Source organism: Theobroma cacao, chromosome 10 (assembly GCF_000208745.1).
Source record: "Theobroma cacao cultivar B97-61/B2 chromosome 10, Criollo_cocoa_genome_V2, whole genome shotgun sequence".
In the NCBI taxonomy this organism is placed as follows: Eukaryota; Viridiplantae; Streptophyta; class Magnoliopsida; order Malvales; family Malvaceae; genus Theobroma; species Theobroma cacao.
The window spans coordinates 4,758,540-4,782,177 of record NC_030859.1 but is presented as its reverse complement, the minus strand read 5'-3'; the positions used below and the strand labels follow the sequence as shown (position 1 = coordinate 4,782,177).

At 33.6% G+C, this 23,638-nt stretch overlaps 1 protein-coding gene across 10 annotated transcripts; it reads right to left on the bottom strand.

Moving 5' to 3' along the window:
* Positions 599-19,286, bottom strand: LOC18586490. Of its 10 annotated transcripts, XM_007009919.2 has the most exons (14): positions 18,969-19,284; positions 18,569-18,607; positions 18,301-18,399; positions 17,378-17,407; positions 17,140-17,199; positions 16,768-16,937; positions 3,082-3,144; positions 2,939-3,001; positions 2,796-2,858; positions 2,653-2,715; positions 1,574-2,182; positions 1,354-1,404; positions 1,026-1,145; positions 599-915 (listed from the first exon to the last, which is right to left on the bottom strand). In XM_007009919.2, exons 1-14 carry the CDS (start codon positions 19,060-19,062, stop codon positions 757-759), a joined length of 1,683 nt encoding a protein of 560 aa, XP_007009981.2. In that variant the 5' UTR covers positions 19,063-19,284; the 3' UTR covers positions 599-756. The 10 variants fall into 10 exon arrangements, 9 of the variants coding, with proteins under 9 accessions (XP_007009981.2, XP_007009989.2, XP_007009983.2 ...); XM_007009927.2 differs by lacking the exon at positions 17,378-17,407 and having other exon boundaries at positions 18,969-19,285; XM_007009921.2 differs by lacking the exon at positions 3,082-3,144.

Sequence of the window (23,638 nt, the reverse complement as noted above, 5' to 3'; positions counted from 1 at the left end):
AATTGAAAATGACATGTGAAGCAATTGACCCAATCAATTATCTTATTTATATATATATATATAATCTACCTGTAAGTCTATATGTAATATGTAATCTTATAAAAATAAAATAAAAAATCAATGGGCTTATTATTAAGTATACCCTTGATAATCTGATTATCTACTTATAAAAATAAAATGATAAACTTGTTATTTATGTGTTTTTTGGACTGAAATTTGTTATTTATTATTTCTATATCATTTGTAAATAGATGAACTATCCTATAACTGTTAAAAGAAAATGATATTACCCTTTATAATAAAAAAAATCTAAAAATTAACTTCCTTAGAAACCTATCTACAAGATTAAAATCAAGGAAGTACAAAAGATAAACCTAACTCCAAAATCAATTGAAGCCTTGATGCGGGAATAATTATGCCTTAGGGGTCATTCACTTGGGTCCTAATCCTATCAATCACAATCAAGGTGTAGTTAAAATAAACATGAAGTGATTATAAAATACAATATTAACGAGCATGCTTATACCAAGTTTAATTTGGTAAAAGAAATAAATGTCATTACAACTAATAAGAATCGTTGTGTAGAGAAATTTAAATATAAAAGTTATAACTTTTAAAATCCTTGTTTTAAGCAATGATAACATCACCAAATCAAGCCATAGTTTTGGCCTTTAATTAGTACACAAAACTTAAACTCAGTAAAGAGATTTTGAAGATAAACAAAAGTTGAAGTAACAACAAATTCAAATGTCTCCATTAATTCATGTCTGGCTTTTTAGAGTTGATGTACAAGGCATTGTCCTCAATTTTGACCACCATATTTTGAAGCGGAATCTTTACCCCCTCGTTGTGAGCTTTGAGCATACATTGAGCTGTAAGCATTTTGGGTTTTGCTTCTAAAGATGAAGTATTCTCCTACAAATAAAGAGGAAAATAATAATTACAAAATTTTCATCTTGTATGCAATATGTAGACATTAGTTTACCAAGAAAAAAAAAACTTTTTCCATTCCTACGATCACTCACCCGTATTATCAAGATACAACTGTTTTGGACGAGAAGACTTTCCAAGGTTTTAATTGTTCTGCGTCGATACTCTTTCCCTTTGCATTCTTCACGTTTTTTTCGCAACCACCCCAACTCGACCTTCATCAATCATTATGGAATGTCAAATCAAAGAGATTAGATAATTTTTATACTTTAGCATCGAAATTTTGAGTATTTTATTTGAGGTATACTATTCTCTTTATGGAGATTCCGCATCTTTCCATGAATTTTTGGATACAAAAAGTTAGTTCAAAAAGATAAAATAATTTTAAAGCTATCTATAGCATTTGAATGTTGAAAATTTTACTTGATATGTATTAATTTCTTTGCGAGGCCTCTTCATCTCTTCCACTAAATTCTGCATAGAAAAAGAATATCAAAGAGTTAAAATAACATTTATACTATAGTAATTATGCTATAGTAATTAGAATTGGAACTTTAAGAAATTCACTTTATGTGTCACCTCATGTTTGAGGAGACACACGGCACTCCCCACTTTTGCTCTATAACAAATCGACGGGAATTACCACATCGGGTACCGAGCATAACTCAGTTGCATCCATAGTTCCGAATCTATCCACTCTTTCGACAGCACAAAGGCGCTCCTCCAACAAATCATTCTTCTTCTTAACATTGTCATTTTCTATTATCTCTAATGAATTTTTCTTCAACCTCTCTTGCTCTTTTAAATCATCTACGTCAGGGACTAGTACTGATTTAGTAAAATTCATCCCTAAGTTTAATCCAAATTGCCCTTGGACTTGCTGAGGACCTAGTGAAGGTGAAAAGTTGTAGTAAGCATAAGGAAATCCTCCAACCAGTGGTGCCATTTGCGGGTAAACCCTTTGAGAGGTCTGCGCATGGGATGAAGCATATCTTGGGAGACAAGGTTGATCGTTTCTCAAATTATCAATGCTTTGGTTTTCTACTGGGGCTAAATCTCCAACTGCTCTTTTCCCTTTGCTGAAATTCATCATCAACTCTATCATTTTTGCTAATTGGTCTTTCATCTCCTCCTGAGCTTTTTTGATCCTATCCAATTGACTCCGTTGTTCCTCTTCCATGTTTTTCATTAGTTGACGAGTGCAATGGACACGTTGATCAGTTGGTTCAGGTAGTCGAGCTATTTTTGAAACCTTTGTGTAATCATAAACATGAATTAGATACATTGTCAGTGCATGAGTGAAATGAGATGAAATGAGCCCATTATCTTTAATAAGTTCATTTTTATCTTGATCTCAATATTCATCTCTTCCTTAAGTCTCTGGACACAAAAAGTTCGATTAAAGAGATGATTATGCTATAGTAATTAGCATTGGCATTAGAACTTTGAAAAATTTACTTTATGTGGATCATTTTCTTCACCGAGCCTCTTGATCTCGACCTTGTTCTCTTTTTTGAGCTTTTGGATACAAAGAGTCATATTAAAGATATGAAATAACTATTATGCTATAGTAACTAGCGTTGAAACTATGAAAAATTTACTTTATGTCCATCATTTAGTTTGTGAAACCTTGTTCTGTTCCTCTAATTTCTGAACATAAATCAAAGAGATGAAATAACTTTTATATTAAGTTAATTAGCATTGGAACTTCAAGAAACTTACTTTATATGTAGCATTTTCTTCAAGAAGCCTTTCGATTTCGACCTTGTTCTCTTCCTCAATTTTCTAAACACAAAAAATCATATTAATGAAATGAAATAACCTTTATGCTATAGTAATTAGCATTGAAACTTTGAGAAATTTACTTTATATGCATCAATTTCTTTACAAAGCTTCTCAATCTTGACCTTATTCTCTTCCTCGAGTTTCTGGATACAAAGAGTTAGATCAAAGAGATGAAATAACCTTTATGGTATAGTAATTAGCATTGGAACCTTGAGAAATTTACTTTATAGGCATCATTTTCTTTACGGAGCCTTTCAATCTCGACGTTTTTCTCTTCCTCGAATTTCTGGACATAAGGAGTCGTATCAAAGATATGAAATAACCACTATGCTATAGTAATTAGCATTGAAACTCTGAGAAATTTACTTTATGCCCATCATTTAATTTGCGAAGCCTATCGATCTCAACTTTGTTCGTTTCCTCTAGTTTCTAGACACAAAAAGTCAGATCAAAGAGGTAAAATAACTTTTATAATATAGTAATTCGCATTGAAACTTTGAGAAATTTACTTTATGTGCATCATTATCTTTACGAAGCCTTTCGATTTCGATCTTATTCTTTTCCTCAAGTTTCTAGACACAAAAAATTGGATCAAAGAAATGAAATAACCTTTATGTTATAGTAATTAGTATTGAAACTTTGAGAAATTTACTTTATGTGCATTAATTTCTTTACAAAGCCTTAAGATCTTAACCTTATTCTCTTCCTCGAGTTTCTGGATACAAAAAGTTAGATCAAAAAGATGAAATAACCTTTATGCTATAGTAATTAGCATTGGAATTTTGAGAAATTTACGCTATGTGCATTATTTTCTTGATAAAACCTTTCCATCGCCATCTTGATCATTTCCTCGAGCTTTTGGACACAGAAATTCAGATCAACTAGATGAAATAACCTTTATTCTAAGATAATTAGCATTGCAACTTTGAAAAAGTTACTTTCATTGCACTACAAGTGTGGATATATCTTAGGTTCTAAGGGAAAAGGCATGTGGTTGACTTAAAGATTTTATATTCATGCAAATGTAAAGTAAAGTGGGATCATACTTTGGTTTGAGGTTTTGATTGCCTTTTTCAAATTAGTTACTTATAACTACTACTAACATAATAATCTATACATTCTATGAAAATAAGCTACAAGGTAAGAGCCACATGATCATAATACCCAAATATATTATATAAAAATGGATTATAAGATTAGCAATGGTAACACTTGATGTATACCCAAGCACATTATATGAAAATGGACTATAAGATGAAAAGGGGTTACACCTAACTAATACTTAGGTGGAATGTTTTTGAATTTTATAGGATTTTTAAGACATTTAGCTTAAAATTGGTATTTTTTGTTTTTTGTTTTCAAATTAAGAAGGGAGGAGAGAGGAATGGACAGTTGAGGGTGAAGGAAAAGGGTGGTTCTGACAAGGGAAAGGAGGATGAAGAGAGAAAATGAAATGGAAAGAAAAGAGAGAGGGAAAGGAGATCTGACCGACGATGCTGATCTAGTTTACCCCTCTCACCAACCTTCAAAAGGGCAATATTTGGCTCTTTATCGACGATTTGGCTCCTAATTAGTGGGTACAATGAGCCATGATAGAAAAATAAAAGGGAAAGAAAAAAAACTAAAAATAGACAAAGAAAAAAAAAGGTAAAAAATTGAATAATCTGTGATAAAAATAATATACATGATTAAATACAATAAAAAAATATTAACCAAAAAATAAAAAGTAGCTAAATAATACATTTGAAATGCTTAATTATGGTATAATTCGTAGAATCTATATAAATTTTTAAATAAAAAACACATCAATCAGTTTAAGATTATGATTAATCCTATAAATTTGTGATTAATATCAATAGTTATGTAATTAAATTGATTTTAAACTTTTATTTTGCTAAAGAAACATAGTAATTTATTTTATTTTTATATTACAATTAAAACATGCATATATGTTTATTTAGAAAGATTATATTTTTATTTAAACGCAATATTTTCTTTGATTGAATGGCTATTCCTTTTTATAATTTAAAAAATAAGAGAAAAAAGAAAGAAAATAAATGGAATAATGTGTTATACAAAAGTAACATACATGATTAAATAATTATAAAATAAGTTAAATATTTTCCAAAGAAATAAGTTGAATAATGAAATGCTTATTGTGTAATATACTTATCTTTTAAAAATAAAATTAAAGATATCATACAAAAAACATGCTCATTCCTTGTATTAAAAAGCAGAATCAAATACTAGAGGCACCCCAACAGATTAAAGAGAGGATTGCAGAATACTTTTACATGATTTACAAAGAGGACCTAAATTTCTTTAAGAAGTAGTGGGGAGTGATAAAGGAGAAACTAATGAGCTTTATAGCTAAATTTTTCGAGACAGGCAGTATTGATGGTTACGTCAATGCTACCTTTCTTACCCTAATTCCTAAATGCAACTCCCCAAAAAGCATCAGGGATTACCATCCAATAAGTCTACTAGGTAGCATTTATAAGATCATAGCTAAAGTTCTTGCTTATAGGCTTAAGTTGGTCATAGGGGAGGTGATTGAAAGGGAGGCAGCTTGTTGATTGTGCACTAATAACAAATGAAGTAATTGATGTTATGAGGAGATATAGGAATGTGGGTTGTTTTGTAAAGTTGATTTTGAAAAGCTTATGAAACAATTAGTTGGGATTTCCAGGATTTTATGTTAGGAAAAAAAGGTTTTAGGGGGAAATGGAGGAATTGGGTTAGGTAGTGTATCTCAAAGGCTAGGATTTCAATTCTTGTTAATGGGTTCCTCAATAGACAATTTAAGATTAAGGGGCTTAGACAAGGTTTCCCTCTTTCTCCTTTTCTTGTTTAATTCTATCGTGGAGGCCTTTAGTGTGCTAATGAGTGAGGCAGTTAGGTCAAGAATGTGCAAAGGAATTGAAATGAGCAATAGGGTGCTTATAGTTTCTCATTTACAATTTGCCGACAACATAGTCATAATGTGCAAACTTGGATGGGAGTCCATTAGGAATATAAAGAGAATTTTAAGGACTTTTTAGCTGATCTCAAGCTTGTGCATTAATTTCCAAAAAAGTTGATTATTTGGGGGTTGAGTCTCGATGAAGGTAGTGTGATGGAATGGGCAAGTAGAATTGGGTGCAAAGTGGGGAAACTTCCTTTTATGTACTTAAAGTTGCCACTTAGGGCGAAGAAGAATTCTAAGAAAATGTGGAGACCAATAGTGAAGTTTGAGAGTAGATTAGTTGGGTGGAAAATGAGGTTATTGTCTATAGGAGGCAAAGTTACTTTTATTAAATCTGTATTGGCTAGCTTACTAATATTTTACCTGTCTATATTTAGAATGCTAGTAAAGATAAGTCAAGAGCTGGAAAAAATTCAATGAAGGTCTTGTATAGTGGATTTATGGAAGAGAGAAAAATCCATTATGTGGACTAGTGCTCAATTTTCACGTATAAGGAGTTAGGTGGTTTAATGTGGGTTGATCTTCAAACTAAAAACTTAACTTTGCTCAATAAATGGATATGGAGATTTGAGAATGAGAAGGGAAGCCTTTGGAGGAGAACTTTGGTAGATAATGAAAAGGGGGACCACCGAACCTTGCTACTAGATTTAGCCAAAGTTAACATTCTTTCATCTGGAAAAATATTGTCAAAGCCATTAATGTTGAAAGAGAAGGAAGTTCGGTAATTCGAGAGAGGATAGGTCTCATTTTAAGTACGGAGGATTGGTTGCATTTCTAGAGCGATGAATGGGTTAAGGGTTTTATTCTTAAAAATACCTTTCATAGAATTTATTCTTTTGCAATCAATAAGGTAGGCAAGGAGAAAGGATACAAACAGTGGGTTGGTAATGAGTAGCAATGGAGTGTGGAGTTGAGGCAAAATTTGTTTGGGTGGGAAGAAGAGCAGTGGGGGTAATTGATGTAAGTTATTAATCAGCACCCAGTGGTGGAAAAGTATGAGGATGAGGTGATCTAGAAATGGAGCTCGAGTAAGGAATAGTTAATTAGCTCATACTGCAGATCCATGGCCTTGAGGAATAGGGCTTTATGCGGCTATTTGAAAAGGGTGTGGCAAAAAGTAGCTCCAATGAAAGTGGAGATCTTCTATTAGAGAGTCTTGAGAAGCAGAGTAGTAGTCAAAGTTGAATTGGTAAAAAGAAACTTATTAAGGTCTGACTCGACAATATGAGTCATATGCAAGGAAATATAAGAGTTGTTAGACCATCTATTCTTCGAATGCATGGAGAGTTGGTGGACTTGAGCCGGTTGGGTTAGTTAGTAAAGCCTTAGTTGGGCGACTCTGATTAATGCACTTTAATTCTTTTTTGATTGGAATGATCTTGTGCACACGGGGTATAAGGAGGTGTGGCGATTGGCTTTTTTCGCGATCGTTTGGTTTATTTTGCATATGAGAAATGAAATAATTTTTTAGGATAAGATTTAAGATGGTAATCAATGCCTTGATTTAATTAGGGTAAGGGTTGCATGTTCGGCAATGGCAAAATGGCCAAATGAAGTTCCAAAAATTGAGGAGATGATTAGACATTCAAAAATTGGTGGGCTTCTTATTTAAAGGGCTAAGGAGAGATGAAAGTCCATTTGGGATCCACCTGTAAAGGTTGGCTTAAGTTTAATGTGGATGAAGCAGCTAGGGAAGACCGAGCCAAGTCAATATTGGTGGGGTTTTAAGTAACGAAGAAGGAGGAAGGAGCTGTTAAGGTAATGTTCTCAAAATCCATAAGGGTCTCTAAGGTTAATAAGGTAGAGGTGCTTACTATCAAAAAGGCTTTCAAGTTATTTATAGCTTCTAAATGGGCAGAGAATCACGAGTTGATTGTGGAGAGTGAATCAAGCAATACAGTTAGCTAGATTATGGGGTCCAAAACCCCAAGGGCACTCCATGGAGGTCGAGGAGGGAAGATTTCGTCTTGTAAGGGATTAAAAGGAAAATGAGGGAATGGAAGGTCAAGAAAATTCTTAGAGAGGCTAATGGTGAAGAGTATAAATTTATTTTATAAAATAAGTATAGTTGATAGTTACTTTTGTCTTAATGTTATTGTTGTAAATATGTTACTTTAGTTTAGTCAATTTTACATTTTTGGCCTTTATGTTTTTGCTATATTACAAACTTCCCAGCACTATAAATAACTAGTCTTCTCATTTTACTGATGAATGAATTTCCAGATTCTTCACAATCCCAAATCGTGTTCTTTAATTCCATGGATTTCTAGATCTTTCACATGGTATCAAAGCATCGACCTGGGTTTCTTGATCTAATTTTTTAATTTTCTTGCAGATCTAGTTTCTCAATCAATCGATTTTTTAATTTTTCTTGACCTTTATTAGGTTTTCTTGTCCAGATTTGTTTTTCTTGATTATTGTTGTAGATTTGCAAATTTCTTGACTTCATAGAAAAATTTACTTTTCAAGATTTCTTTTGGCATTTCCACCGTAACCAATTCAATGGATTTACTTTCCAATATTTCTACCATGGCCAACTTAGTTGGTTCAACACATGTGATCTCACCTTTGGACGATCCACATTCTGTTTATTTCGTGCATCATTTAGATCATCATGGCTCAGTTTCTATCACTTTAAAGCTTACTTCAAACAATTATTCAGCATGGAGTAGGTCTTTTAACCTTACCCTATCCATTCGCAATAAGCTAGGGTTTATTGATGGTACAATTACTCAACCTTTAGTTACTGATAAACTGTATATGGCATGGATGCGATGCAATAACCTAATTGTTGCCTGGTTACTTGAGTCTTTAACTCCGTCAATCGTTTCTACTGTCTTTTATGTGAGCAATGCGGCTTAAATCTGAGAAACCCTAAAGCGGAGGTTTTCATTACCAGATGATGTTAGGATTTGTAATTTGCAACACACGCTCAATGGTATTGCTCAAGGAAATAGATTAGTTGATCTGTATTTTACTGAACTGAATACTGTTTAGGAATAGATTCGTAATTTTCGTCCTTTACCTAAATGTACTGGTGAAGGTTTTTAGGTTTTTGTTGATCAGATTTCTAAAGATAATGTGTTTCGATTTTTAAATAGTCTGAATGATTGCTTCTTTGCCTTAAGGTCACAGATCATTATGATGAAACCTTTTCCATCTTTGGATGAGGCATATAATCTGGTTCTTAGAGAGGAGAATCAAAGGAATTTTCATATCATGACTCAACCATTGAGTGAGACTGCTACTATGTTTGTTGTTACTGGTGAAAAACCTAAGAGGAAGTCCGGCCTTGTATGTTCACACTGTGGACAGAAGGGGCACTTAAAGGAAAAATGTTATCGATTGATTAGTTTTCCTGCAGACTATAAGTTCACTAAGAACAGATCTAGTGCCAGTACTCGAAAAAGCCAATCTTCTTCTACCAATAATATGATTTCTTCGGTTCAAGCCAATGAAGTTGGAGATGAGGCTATCAATGGTCCAATGTCTCAAATTAGTCTCTCTAAGGATCAAATTCACAAACTCATGTCTCCCATCAATGAGCAACCATTAACAACTTATCATGATATTCCTACAACATCAAAATCAACAGAGTAAAACTGCTTTTGTGAATTCAACCATGGCAGGTAAGTTTTCTAATCTTTCTTATTGTCTTTCTAATGTTTCATATTCATATCCCTTTGTGAATAATACTGTTGTTCTAATATGTTCCTTTTATGATACCTGGATACTTGATACTAGTGCTACTGATCATATAGCCTGTAATCTAAAATATTTTATTGCCTATAGGAAAGTTCAAAATAAATTTGTACAATTGCCAAATAAAACCAGTGTTTTGATATCTCATATAGGCATTGTAAAATTAAGAAATTTGTTTTTAGACAATGTTTTATGTGTACCAAGTTTTAAGTTCAATTTGATTTCTGTTAACAAACTAGCAAAATGTCAAAAACAACATTTATTTTTTACAGATTCATACTGCATCATACAGGATCTAACTTCCTGAAAAGTGACCGGGGGTGCTAGAGTGAGGGATAGCTTATATCTGTTACAAAAGGAGTTGGATGCATAATTAATTGCATAATTTCAAAAGGACAGAAATGTTGTTTTTCATTCTATAAATACTTGTACTAGTTTGTCAACTGTTTTTGATTTGTGGCACTTTAGATTAGGGCACATTCCACCCAAGAAAATAAAACAAATTCATCAAGATTTTCCTGATGTTTCATGTACAAAAAATTTTCTTTATGACATATGTCCACTTGCAAAACAAAAAAGGCTTCCTTTTCCAACTCATGTACCTAATGTTACATATGCTTTTGAGCTAATAAATGTTGATATTTGGGGCCCATATGAATTCTCTACAATTTCAGGACATAGATTTTTTCTTACTGTTGTTGATATATATACTAGGTTTACATGGATTTTTTTTTAATGAAACATAAATCAGAAGTTTCCATGATTTTACCCGCATTTTATAATCTGATTTTGAATCAATTCAATGTATCTATTAAACAAATAAATTCAGATAATGGTTCAGAGTTTAATCTCACTAATTTTTTTAGTTCTAAGGGAATTGTGCACCAACTTTCTTGTGTTGAGACCCCTCAACAAAATGGCATTGTCGAAAGAAAACGTCAACATTTACTAGTAGTAGCTAAATCACTCTTATTTCAAGCTAATCTTCTTTTAAAATTTTGAGGTGATGTTGTTTTAGTTGCTGCTCATATCATAAATAGGGTACCCACTCCAGTTTTACATAATCAAACACTTTTTGAAAAACTTTTTCATAAACCTCCTTCATATTCATATCTTAAAGTCTTTGGTTCCTTATGTTTTGCTTCAACTTTATCACACAACAGAAAAAAATTTGAACTTAGGGCTAGAAATGCATTTTTAAGGATATCCAGTGGGTATTAAAGGTTGTAAGCTTTATGATGTAGTTACACATAGTGTCTTTATTTCCAGGAATGTTATATTTCATGAATCAATCTTTCCTTTTCAACAACATCAATCTGTCTCGCATTCTGATTCTGAATTTCCTTCTACCCATGTTGGTCATTCACCTATTCATCCTTTTGTTGTTCAAGACACATTTCTTGTTGATCACACTATTCCACATGTTTCTGTTGATAATCCTGTTGCTCCCATTGATGATAATTCTTCTGATCCTGTTGTTGATAATTCTTCTGGTCCTATTATTGATAATTTTAGTTCTTTAGAAGACAATTCTATTTCTAGTACTAACCTGCCTGATTTGAGTATACCTACAGTTTTACCTGTTGATGAACCTCAATCTTCTAATTCTCCTTCCACCCTTAGAAAAAGCACTAGACAAAGACACCCACCAAAATACCTTGAAGCCTATCATTGTACTCTTCTTTCACAAGCCAATCTTGTTACCAAACATCCCATTACTAAATTTTTGACCAGTAATCAACTTTCACCCGATCTTAAAGCTTTTACAGTAGCCTTTTCTCATATACCTGAACCCACTTATTATCATCAAGCTGTAAAACATGCTTAATGGAGATAGGCCATGAAATGTGAGTTAGATGCTTTAGAGGCAAATGGGACATGGATAGTAATTCCTTTACCTCCTAACTGTCATGCCATTAGATGTAAATGGGTCTATAAAGTTAAGTTACATGCAGATGGTACTATTGAAAGATATAAAGCACGATTGGTAGCCAAGGGTTATAATCAAAAGGTAGGATTTGATTATCAAGAAACATTCAGTCTCGTGGTAAAACACACTATTGTGCGACTGTTTTTGGCATTGGCAGCCATAAAAGGTTGGTTTCTTACTCAGCTTGATATTAATAATACTTTCTTGAATGGGGATTTAAATGAGACTGTCTTTATGGAGCTGCCACAAGGGTATCATCTTTAGGAGGAGTGTTATACAAGTAGTAAGATGGTGTGTAAGTTGAATAAGTCATTGTATGGACTTAAACAAGAGTCATGGCAGTGGAATTTGAAATTTACTACTTGTTTACTAGCATATGGTTTCCAACAGTATGAAGCTGACTATTCTTTATTTACCAAGAACACTCAAGATGGGGAATTCATTACCTTGTTGGTATATGTAGATGACATTGTGATTGGTAGCACTTTAATGACTCTCACTAATGAAGTTAAAGACTACTTGAGTTCTAACTTCAAACTTAAGGACTTAGGGAAACTCAAGTATTTTCTTGGATGGGAGGTAGCAAGATCAAGCAAAGGAATTTTTCTTTGTCAAAGAAAATATACTTTTGACCTTTTAGTGGAATATGATTTATTGGGGTCTAAACCAGTAACTACGCCGATCGAATATCATCATAAGATGACCAAGGCTACGGATGATGAACAATTAAAGGATGGTACTGTGTATACACAGTTGGTTGGAAGACTCTTGTATCTTACATTTACAAGACCAGATATTTCATATGTTGTTCACATACTTTCTCAATTTATGGATAAGCCAAGTGAAGCTCATTTACAAGCAACATTTAGAGTGTTACGATAACTCAAAACAGCACCTGGTCAAGGTATTATATTTTTCATTGATTCTAATACATGTTTACAAGCATATAGTGATAATGATTGGGCTGGTTGCCCAGATACTAAAAGATCAGGGTGTACTGCTTGGGAATTCATTGATAAGTTGGAAGGCTAAAAAGCAAAGTGTGATAGCAAGGAGTTCAACTGAAGCTGAATATCGAGCAATGGCAGCGACTTGTTGTGAAGTGATTTGGTTGTTGTATTTACTTAAGGATTTCAATGTTGAACATTCGTCTGCAGTAAAACTGTTTTGTGATAATCAATCGACACTTCATATGTGTCGGAATCTTATATTTCATGAACGCACGAAACACATCGAGATGGATTGTCATTTCATACGAGAAAAGGTAGCTGCTGGTCTGATTAATCCATCATATATTCTAACAAAATCTCAACATGCAGATCTCTTCACCAAAGCACTACAAGCTGGTCCATTCCATTCACTATTACGCAAGATGAGTATTTTTAATATACATAATACTCATCCTGAGGGAGAATGAAGAGTATAAATTTATTTTATAAAATAAGTATAGTTGATAGTTACTTTTGTCTTAATGTTATTGCTGTAAATATGTTACTTTAATTTAGTTATTTTTACATTTTTTGGCCTTTATGTGTTTGCTGTATTACAAAGTTACCAGCACTATAAATAGCTGGTCTTCTTACTTACTGATGAATGAATGTCCAAATTCTTCACAACCCCAAATCGTGTTCTTTAATTCCATGGATTTTCAGATCTTTCACAAATGGGGTAGCAAACGAACTTGATAAGTCAGAGATTCAGAGAAAGGATGATTTCCTCTTGATTTTAGAGTAAGTCTGTTGGTGAAATTCGCATGGTCTAGGTCATGGGACCGATTGGCGATTGGAATGTTTATTCTAATGCTTTTTCTTTTCTGATTGCTTGAGTTCCACTGATTTTTTCATTTTTCGGGGTGATGCCAGGCTTCTGTAAACTTTTCTTTTTTTCTATGCTATTCTTTCATGTTTAGTCTCTTTTTCTGGAATGAACTCTTTGTACAGGTTCGGGCTGATGGGTGGAGGTCGCTCAATGGTGATGTCCGTTCACTGAGAGTTATGGTAAGCAAGAAAAACAAAGAGAAAAAAAATAAGATAAAGAAAAGAAAAGACAAATATAATAATAAAAAATGAGGCAATTTTAGTTTGTGGTGGTAGCCATTTCTCTTCTTTTTCCTCTGTGCCTTTTGTGTGTTCTGTTCTGGATTCTTTATGGGAGGGGATTTTTCATTTTAACAGGGGATGAGTGTGGAGGGACTTTTGTTGGAGACTTCACTTTTGAGTGGATTTTGTTTGGCTGTTTGGGACACTTTTTGTTCTCTGGTCTTTTGTGTGTTTAGTCTTGATTACACCCCCTGATTTGTTATGGGTTCTCCTAAGGCTGCCTTTTTTGAGAGACAACCAGGAGTGAGTGGTTCTTGGTGGTTTTTCTAACCTCTGTCAATAGGAAAAGGGGAAGGGAGTTGTGCCTTGCTTTCACAGCTTGGATTTCTCCTTATGAACTTTCTTGGGGTAGGGTTGGTGAGTCGAAGGGTGTTTTTGTTAGCTAGAGTGATTGACAGGTTTGCGAAGTTGAAATGTACTAAGTGAAAGAAGGAAACGCATTCAGCAAAAAAAAAAGAGTTGCAATAAAAAAAAAAAAGAAAAAAAGAGAGAAAGTAAAATGGAATAAGTAGTCATGTTTTAAGCTCATTTGCATGAACTGGTAGCTTTGACTCAGATGGGATGCCTGGGACACTTTTTGTTCTATGCCATGCTTTAGTTTGTCTGTTTGAACCTATTGATTTTTTTGTCTCTGTGTGTATTGGTGGATGCTGACTTGGTGGGGAGAGGGAGGGGGGGGGAATTCTCCAGGGGTGGGGGTGGGGGTGCCTCTTTATGTTTGCTTATCTGAGTGAGGGGGTCGTCTTGTAAGGGTACGGTTGGAAAAGCTCTTGCGGGTAACCATGATGGGAGGTTGTCTTGCACTTGAGGGAGAGGCTTTGTGTGGTTTGGAATTGGAGAAGGTGGTAAAGGATGGGAAGAGTGAAGCCCTGAGATGTTTGTGATCTTTATGTGGGCTTTCTTGGATGTTTCTGCTGTATGGGTGATGGCTGGAGCACTGCTATTCTTTTCCAACAGGGCTGTGCAGCCCAGCTGCTACTGGTGCTTCTCGTATTTGAATCGCTGTTGCTCTGTTGCGTGTTTGGTTTGATCAGGGTGCCCTTGACTTCGGTTGAGCCTTGACGTAGGTTGATTTAGGGAGCTTGGAGGGTATGGTTATATTTGCTTGGAAAGGATGTTGCCTTTCTGACCAGTTTCTTGGAGTCGTTTTAGGGTAGCTGGTTTTTTCTGACGTGTTCTGGATGTTAGCATTAAATGCAGGATCATGTTGAACATCGGCTCTTGCTCATTTTTGATCTGTTGTTATTCATGTTTGGATTCTCCTAGGTCGTCTTCTTTGTTTGCATGTTTTTGTTTTGTGAAACTGTTCCATTTTGGTTCTCACTACAAAAAAGGGTTTTGCGTTTGAGATTTATTGATGTATTTCCTTGAGCTTTGTTTTTTTAGCTCGTGTTGTAGTGTGTAGAGAGCCTTTTTTTTTTTTTTTGTCTTCCGTGAACTAGGGAAGGAAATTGCTTTTAAACTATGTGAAATGATTTACTTGCCTAACTGTATATGCTCTTCTTTTGCATAAATCTAATGCCAATAGAAGTCTTAACAATTGACTTAAAGACTTTGGATGGCATGAAGGCTTAGAGCTAATAAAATCACCTTTTTAAAAAAAATCATATCAAATCTCAAATAAGATATGAAAAATACTTTAAATATTTCTTTCATTGTTTTCATTTTATATAAACCAAAACAGCTAGAGCCTAGTGGATGCTATGGGGCATGTGAGAGATGGAGTGCCAACAAAATTAAAGAGCTGGAAAAGGAAAACGTTGTGGTATGGGGAAGAGAAGTCCTAATAAAAGTTGTTGCTTGTGCTGTCCTACATACACTATGGCTTGCTTCAAATTTGGAAAGAAGCTTTTTGAGGGAATGAATTCTGGTTGAAAAATTGGTTGAGTTTCTATGCGGCAAAGAGTAATGGAGGTCTGGGTATTAAGGATTTTGTGCCATTTAATAAGGCTATTTTGGAAAAGTAGTGCTGGAGAATGTTCAGGACCCTGACGCTCTATGTGTAAAGATCCTGAAAGGTATCTGCTGTCCTCATTGTTCTCTATTGTAGGGGCCTAGAGCAGCTTGCTGGGAGGAAGGTATTTGCTGGAAGAAAATATTAATATTTGGCAAGTTTCTAAAGGAGAAGGGGATAGAGTATCAACATGGAATGATGGGCGGTTCCTGGAATTGAAGGGCAAAAACTTCAGCATCCTAGTTTGGCAGTTTCTCAGCTTCCTCAAAATTCTGCTGAGATGATTAGGAAGGACAGACCAAGGGATTTGGTGTCTCTCATAAATTAGAGCAGTTGATTCTAGACCAAGCAAAGAAGGCTAATGAAGATATTCAAATATGTCAATGGCCTCACAATGAGAAAGGAGCAGGAAATTAGCATCACCAAGTCACCACCTTCATCTCATGTTATTGACAACAATGTTTAGGACGAAATTTGACCTCTGAAAGCTTCAACTAAAAATTAAGAATTCTTAACAGAGATTTTGTGATTCAATCTCAACTTGCCATGATATGTGGGAATAGGAAGCTGAAGGATAATCTTTTTTTTTTTTTTTGTGCTGAAGATAAGGAAACAATGGAGCATATGATCCTTTCGTGTGAATGGGCAAGAGGAGTCTAGTTTGAAAGTTGTTTTGGAGTCAGGGTGGGTGGATAGAACAAAAATGTGAAGCTGATATTTAGTGCAAAGGGGAAGAACTAATGGAAGAGAGTTTAGAGAGAAAGTAAAGACTTCTAATATCATTGTTCTTGAAATTGTAAAATTTTATCAAATCTAATCTTAATGGAAGGAAAAGAAAGAGGAGAAGAAGATGATGGAGTTGGAGAGATATAAAAGAAAAAAAGGAAAACTAAACAAGAACAGTTGAGATGAAGTTGGAGAGAGAAAAAAAGATTTTTTAAAAAATTATTAATATTTAATTTTAAATTCTTAATAAAATTTAATTTTACCGTATTAATGAAGTGTCATATTTTAATGGCTTGACAGTAACTGTATCAAATATAAATTTATTTATTATTCAAAAAAATCAACTCTAATAAAAGATTATAAAATATTTATTTTGGTATGCAAACAATTTCTTTTTCACGTTTTGTTTTTGTAAATTAAATGCAAGTAACAGAAATTATATATAATCGCACAAAACCAAACTAATTTTAAGATTCTAGTAATTATTTAGCTTTACTAAATTTGGGTTTAAGAATATACTCCCTTAAGTATACTATATTACTAATGAATTATGTTATCGTTATCTAAAGAATCTTCTCAAGTAAGAGTATATACTCTTAAAAAGATAGCATATTAATTTCAAAAACTAATCAGAATCAGAAAGAAAAATACAAGGAGAAAGTTAGGTCATTCTTACCTGTTTCTTTGCCCGATACCCTCTAGATCTGATAGCACTTTTCGACTGTGACAAATCTGTTTTATCCGTGGTTTTCTTGTCAGACTGCTCTTCCATAATGTCTGCTCCAAGACTATTAGTCCCACCTGTAACGACTAAAATTGGCTCCATATTCGTGGCGTGTGCATGTCCTGACAAAATGGAAAACGTTATTATGTATTTATTTCACACTTTGATTGAAAAATGTTTTTCTTTTTAATGTTTAGCTAATCAAACACTAAAAACACTAGGGAAAATTATTTGTCGTGAATCAAATAGAATGAAATTTTAATCCCAAACTTGAAAGCCTGCTTAAAATTTTATGCAAGCCTTCCGTGAAGATTGGTACGGTACTTGGCTGCAAATTACTCTGCCACGTCCAATCCTGTCCTCCAAGATTCTGAATTATCGGCACTACAAGATAGTAAGTGCTAAAATTAGCCAAAATGTTTCACTCAATATATCCTAGTTGGATATAAAATAAGTGATAATAACGTATAGAGTTGGACCAATCAAAAAGTGCTAAACCAAAACATTCCATTAAATCTTAGTTTGATTCAAAATAAAAATACAATAATCAAATCTTGATTACCTTGCAGAGTATTTTGATATAGACTCACACCTATAAAAGGTAAGAAATTTATTAGATATATGGAATAATTAAAAGAGAATTTTCTGTATTTTGAGCTTGATAATTGGTTTGATGGTAATCGATTAACATCTAAAAAAGAATTAAAATGATGAATTTAATAAGAGAAATACTCTTATTAGTTGGAGATAATTGATGTTCTACTCAAACACCAAGATGAAAGCCCCTCTTCAAGACTTTTAAATTACGCAAAATCCATTTTGTTTCAAAATGCAAATTTTCTCTCTTTGATTGTTTTTCACGAAATTATCCTCATCTCTTGCTTGACCTTTTTTTTTTCCTCTTTTGCATAACCCATTTGTTCTACGTCTTAAATTTTAAACCCAATTTCTTGAACAGCTATACAATTCAACCCAAACAAATCTTGCTCCTTCCAAATCCTAAACCATCCTCCCAATAGAAAACCAATAATCATCACATCAAGTCTGCTGGCAGGAGACTTAACATTTCATCCACAATTATTGAGAAAAGAAATTCCAAGTTAAGGGTCTAATCTTCACATAAATCTTAAATCTAAATTGTAAGAGGAAAAAGGTGAGACAAGGATTTTTCCATCAATCTCAGTATACTCTACCAAAAAAACCAGATGTACTACATTAGCAAAGAAATAAGTTAAAATTAAAACAAAGAAGAAAAGGAAAAAAGAATGACCTTGACATTGTCAATGGGTATCAAGAGCCCTAATAAAATGGAAAATGTTATTATGTATTTATTTGACACTTTGATTGGAAAATATTTTCCTATTTAACATTTAGCTAACCAAATACTAAAAACACTAGGCAAAATCATTTTTCGAGAATCAAAGTTCAAACAGAAGGAAATTTAAAACACAAACTTGAAAACCTGTTTAAAATTTTATGCCTTACCGCCTAATTGAGGGCCTTCTATGAAGATTGGAACAGCATTTGGCAGCGAATTACTCTGCCATGTCCAATCCTGTTCTCTAGGATTCTGAATTATCGGCACTGCAAGATAGTAAGTGTTAAAATTAGCCAAAATATTTCACTCAATATATCTTAATTGGATTCAAAATAAATGATAATAACGTATAGAGCTGGACCAAGCCAAAAGTGTTAAACCAAAACATCCCACTGAATCTTAGTTTGATTCAAAATGAAAATACTATAACAAAACCTTGATTAACTTGTAGAGTATTTTGATATTGACTTGCACCTACAAAAAGGTAAAAAATTTATTCGATATATGGATAATTAAAAGGAAATTTTCTGCATGGTTAGGTTTGATAATTGGTTTAATGGTTATCAATTAATACCTAAAAAAGAATTAAAATGATAAATTCATAAGAGAAATACTCTTATAAGTTGGCAATAACTGATATTCTGCTCAAACACCGAGAGGAAAGCCCCTCTTCATGACTTTTAAACTAGGAAAAATCCATTTCGTTTCAAAATGCAGACCAAATAAATTTTTGAAAAAAGATGGGGGAAAATCATTTCTCGTGAATCAAAAGGAGTCCAACCAAACGAAATTGATAACACAAGCTTGAAGCCTTGTTTAAAATTTCACGCCTTACCGCTTGGTTGAACGTCTTCCGTGAAGCTTGACCCATCTCTTTGCTGAAAATTACTCTGCATCATCAAATTCAGTCCTTCAAGATTCTGACCCATTTCTGCCCAGCAAGATAGATCGGAAATCGGCAAAGTCGAGCATTAACCACGGATGACTCAAATAAATACACATAATCATCTCAAGTCTCAAAGTCAACAAAAGTCAAGAAGAAAAATAAAAGATTAGTGTTGCGCAACAGCCGACTCTCATTTTCGTCCCTCGTACGACCACGTTTCAACCACGCTCGAAGTAGTGCGAGCCCGTTGCGTACAAACTGGAGAGAGAAAAAAAAATGAGACAAAAGAAAACATAGGTCGATTCTGCAGCAGAGGTTAACATAACCTCCTTATGTCATGTGGATATAGTAAATTAATCATCCAATTTTGAAAATGTTTGCGACACTGTAACCGTGCAAGTGCATGGTTGGTCACGAATCACGAATAGATTAAAGACCAAAAATCGTTTGTGTTCCGCCTTTTCCTTCTTTGATGCTGATCAATATGATGCTAACTTTAAGACATTAAATAAAAATTCTAACACATTAGAAGCATGCCCTTTAGACATCACAATTAAGCCCAAAGATATTAGAAATCACAAAATCCAAAGCCATTCCTTCTAACCATGTATTAGAAAAAAAGAATATTGAAGAACTAATTAAAAACATTACACAAAAATAATTTTACATAGATATGATTAAGTATCAATGGACAAATCTAACTTACAATTTTAACCGAAGCTCTTTCACAATTACACAAATTTTCAACTATCCCAGTTAGATTTTTCTGGCATTCTTTAAGTCACATTTAAAAAACTTTCATATAATTATGTAAAATTTCACACAATTATTTTGCTTTTAAGGTGATCAAAATCAGAAATCGTTTCTTTGTATAATAAAGTGGTATAAAGATAAATGTACTTATTTATTTAATTTAATAAAATTAAATTTTGTTACTTGATTTTTGGACACAAAATTAAAATAATGTGTACAACCCCTAATATCAGCTGGTATAAAGCAAAGTAGTGTGACACATGATAAAATATGTTCAACGCCGTCGACTTAGTTACATGCCAAAGTTTTCAATTGGCGTAGGGTCACAGCTGTGTCAAAAAACGACAATCAAACTTTAATTTCGCTCTGGTTGCGAACTCAAGTCCCAGCACGCTCGAAGGCTACGCGATTGTTGCGAACAAATCATAACGTCATACCTAAACGGGTGTGGTAATGACACCTGTCTAGCGACAAGGAAGTCTTTATAGCAGTACTTTTGACATCTGTCCAAGTTTATATGATATGACAATTGGTTCGATTTAATTGGTTTGGGTATTGATTTGGTTAGTGGAAGAAGATTTTAAAACTGTTGGGTTTGGGGATGTTGATTGTAGTTTTTTGGGTTTGTACTTTACATGGGTTGGATAATCAGGCCTGACGAATAAATACTTATATCTGAACATAAGATTGCTACGTTGTTCATTTTAGAGTAGCCTTTGATGATATATTTGCAAGTTGGATTTGGGTAATGTATTTTACCATGTTTAGACCTTTATGCTACAATAAAACTAAAATAAATTCAAAATAATTTCAATTCAAGCAAAACTACTACCTCACTTAAGAGCACTTTCTAATCAAATTCCGAAACAAACTCAAGCCTAATTCACAGTAAGCAACACTCTTCGCTTCCAAAATGAATAAAGGGCTTAAAAACTAATTCAATGTGGGAACAAAATTTTAAGAAATAGAAAAGGGAAAAAAATAGTTTTTAAAAGGGTTGCATTATTATTACATTCCATAAAGCAAAAGTTTTTACGAGGAAAAGGAATTCAATCAAATTCTTTTTAAACAACACATACACATACTTACCATCGAGTTAAATGTTTAAGGGCTCATAAAATAAAAAATTTAAATAATTTTGTTCACAGTTTTTAAGATCCGAAGCATGTTTACTACCCTAACTTTTTGTTACTATTATGTATGAGGCTTTTGGATTTTTGTTTCACTTGCTATATTGTTAGTACAAGAAACGAAGAAATTTTTGTATTCTTCCACATGTAAATAATAATTTTTTACTTTATTTTTGAAAACAAATAACTGAAAGGGAAATATTTCTTAGAGTGTAATGGGAAAAAGAGAAAAAAAAACAGTATAAAGTGTATTGAATAATGCAAAATTCAATTGCGAATGTAATAAATTCTGTTGTAAGTTTAGGGTGCTATACTTGTAATTTGATTTTGTTAATCCATTACACTCCACAATATTTTTTGCTTGATTTCTTGGAAATATTCCCCACAACTGAAAATACTTAAATTTTATTGAATTTATCCCATTTCGACTAACTTGGGTTCCATTCGGTAAATGTTCTTGTTTTTCATTTTTTACTTTTTTAGTAAAAAAATGAATAAAAATAAATAAATAAAAGACAAATAACAAAAGTACCAACTAAACAAAACTTTAGGTAATGTTTGGTATAAGGATTTTGCTCCCACATTCCTTACAATATTAATCTGAAGAAATGATTGAGTGATTAGTCAACAAGTGTATGCAAGACTAGGCACGTGAAACTCACATGCTCAATATATTTTGAGCATGCGTGCTTCAGTAACTTATGTAATTTTACTTTTACAGTTACAATTAGTTAGAGTTACTCTTCTCTTGTATAAATAAACTTCTGTAATTAGCTGGTATTGTAACGATTTTTCCAAAATAAAATCAGTTTTCCTTTCCACAGAGATTGTTCTTCATCTTTCTCTTCAGCTCTTCGAACATGGTATTAGAGCAGGTTTGAGAAAGGGATTCTTGATTGTTGGATACAATCAGGTTTTGATTCATTCTACTGGTATTTCTTCAGTCATTTAGAATATTTCATATTGATCCATTTTACTAGGATTTTTGTATCATTTTTTTTATTTGTTGAGAAGGAGGATTGAGGATTTGTTTGTGATCGATTCATTTTATTTCAAGGATCTTCATTTGTTAATTCTCATTCTTTGAGTTTCTTGAAATTGAGTTGTTAGCATTTTGATTAATGGCTAGAATTGAGGCAACAATGGTGAACAAATCTTGAAGCCCTAGAATTAGCGATTCACAATTAGAAGATGTTCAATCTCCCTACTGTCACAACCCAAATTTTCGGGCCATGATCGACGCATGGGCCCAATGGGCATAGCCCATTAAGCCCAAGCAAGCCTATTTATGTGACTTCATTCATCGATTTCATCACTCGTTCTTGCAACCGTATTTTATAATTCTTATCAACAAATATTTCAATACTTTTCCATCGAAACCATATGTTCACATTTATGATTCAAAATAATGTCATTCGTGCCATCTCGTAGTGGCAACATTAATCAACATAAACGTCTATTGCTTAAGATATATATATATATATATCTTAACAATTTACATCAAGGTACATATGTTCAACGAAAAGGACTCTAGACTTCCAGTGGAGTGACCATAGTGAAGGTGCAGCTACTGAGATGCCATAGTACCTACCAAGAAGACAAGCATATGTGTGCGACTCAAACTAGGTTCCAACTACCTCTAAATCTGAAAACATGAATTTTAAAAACATGAGTATAAAACTCAGTGAGTGAACATAAGAATGGAACAAGCAATCAATAAAAAGAATTTGGAAATGATGATGCACTTGTTTTGAAAACAATGCGATTTGGTTTAATTTCTTTCTTCAACCCCCTTGTTTTGGACATTGATCAGTGGACTCTTAGTATTGCAAAAACCCATGCTCAATCATGAGGATAAGGGAGTGAAGGAAATTATATCAGAACCTGAGCAAAGTAGCAACGTGACAGCACATTTCTCGCTGCAGTAAAAGGCATTCTCGGTTTGCATACGGTTCAGTTTTTCAAGCCTATCTTCCACTACATGGGTCCAATTGACATGCTTGTTGGGTCATTAGAAAGCTAAGAGGCAGGGCTACGACTTTAGTGTTTATCACTTTACCCAGTTCTGATCGAAAGATAGTCAAAATTACTATCAAAGTGACAGCACTACACCACCACCGAGAGTTTCTAGCGGCAGCGAGAATCCATTTCGCTATAGCCAAATTCCTTGTTGCAATGAACACCAATTTGACAATACTTAGCAACTTTCAAAGTTCAACATGCAAGATTCACATATGCAAAACCATATACCATACTCATGAACTTTGATTTCATAAACATAGATGTATATATATAAATGCATAGATAACACCAATATCAGCATAATCACACCCGGCTCATGTACATCCCCCCACATCGTGCACATAGCCGGCGCCATCATGTGCATCCCCCCACATCGTGCACAATCAGTGCCATCGTGTACATCCCCCCACATCGTGCACACGGGCACTATCATCATCCATCTCCCACACCACCATCATCACCGGCATGTGCATCCCCCCACATCGTGCACACACACGGTTATAATCATCATACACAATATCAACTATCATGCACAACATATATATATATATATATATATATATATATATATCATCATAACGAAATGGTGCATGAATCAATAACAATCACATATTACAACATAAAACCATTTAGTAAAAGCTTGTTCCTAAGGCACTTGTTTTAAGATAAAGTTGTATAAAATCATTTAAATGCTTTGTACAAAACAGTCACATT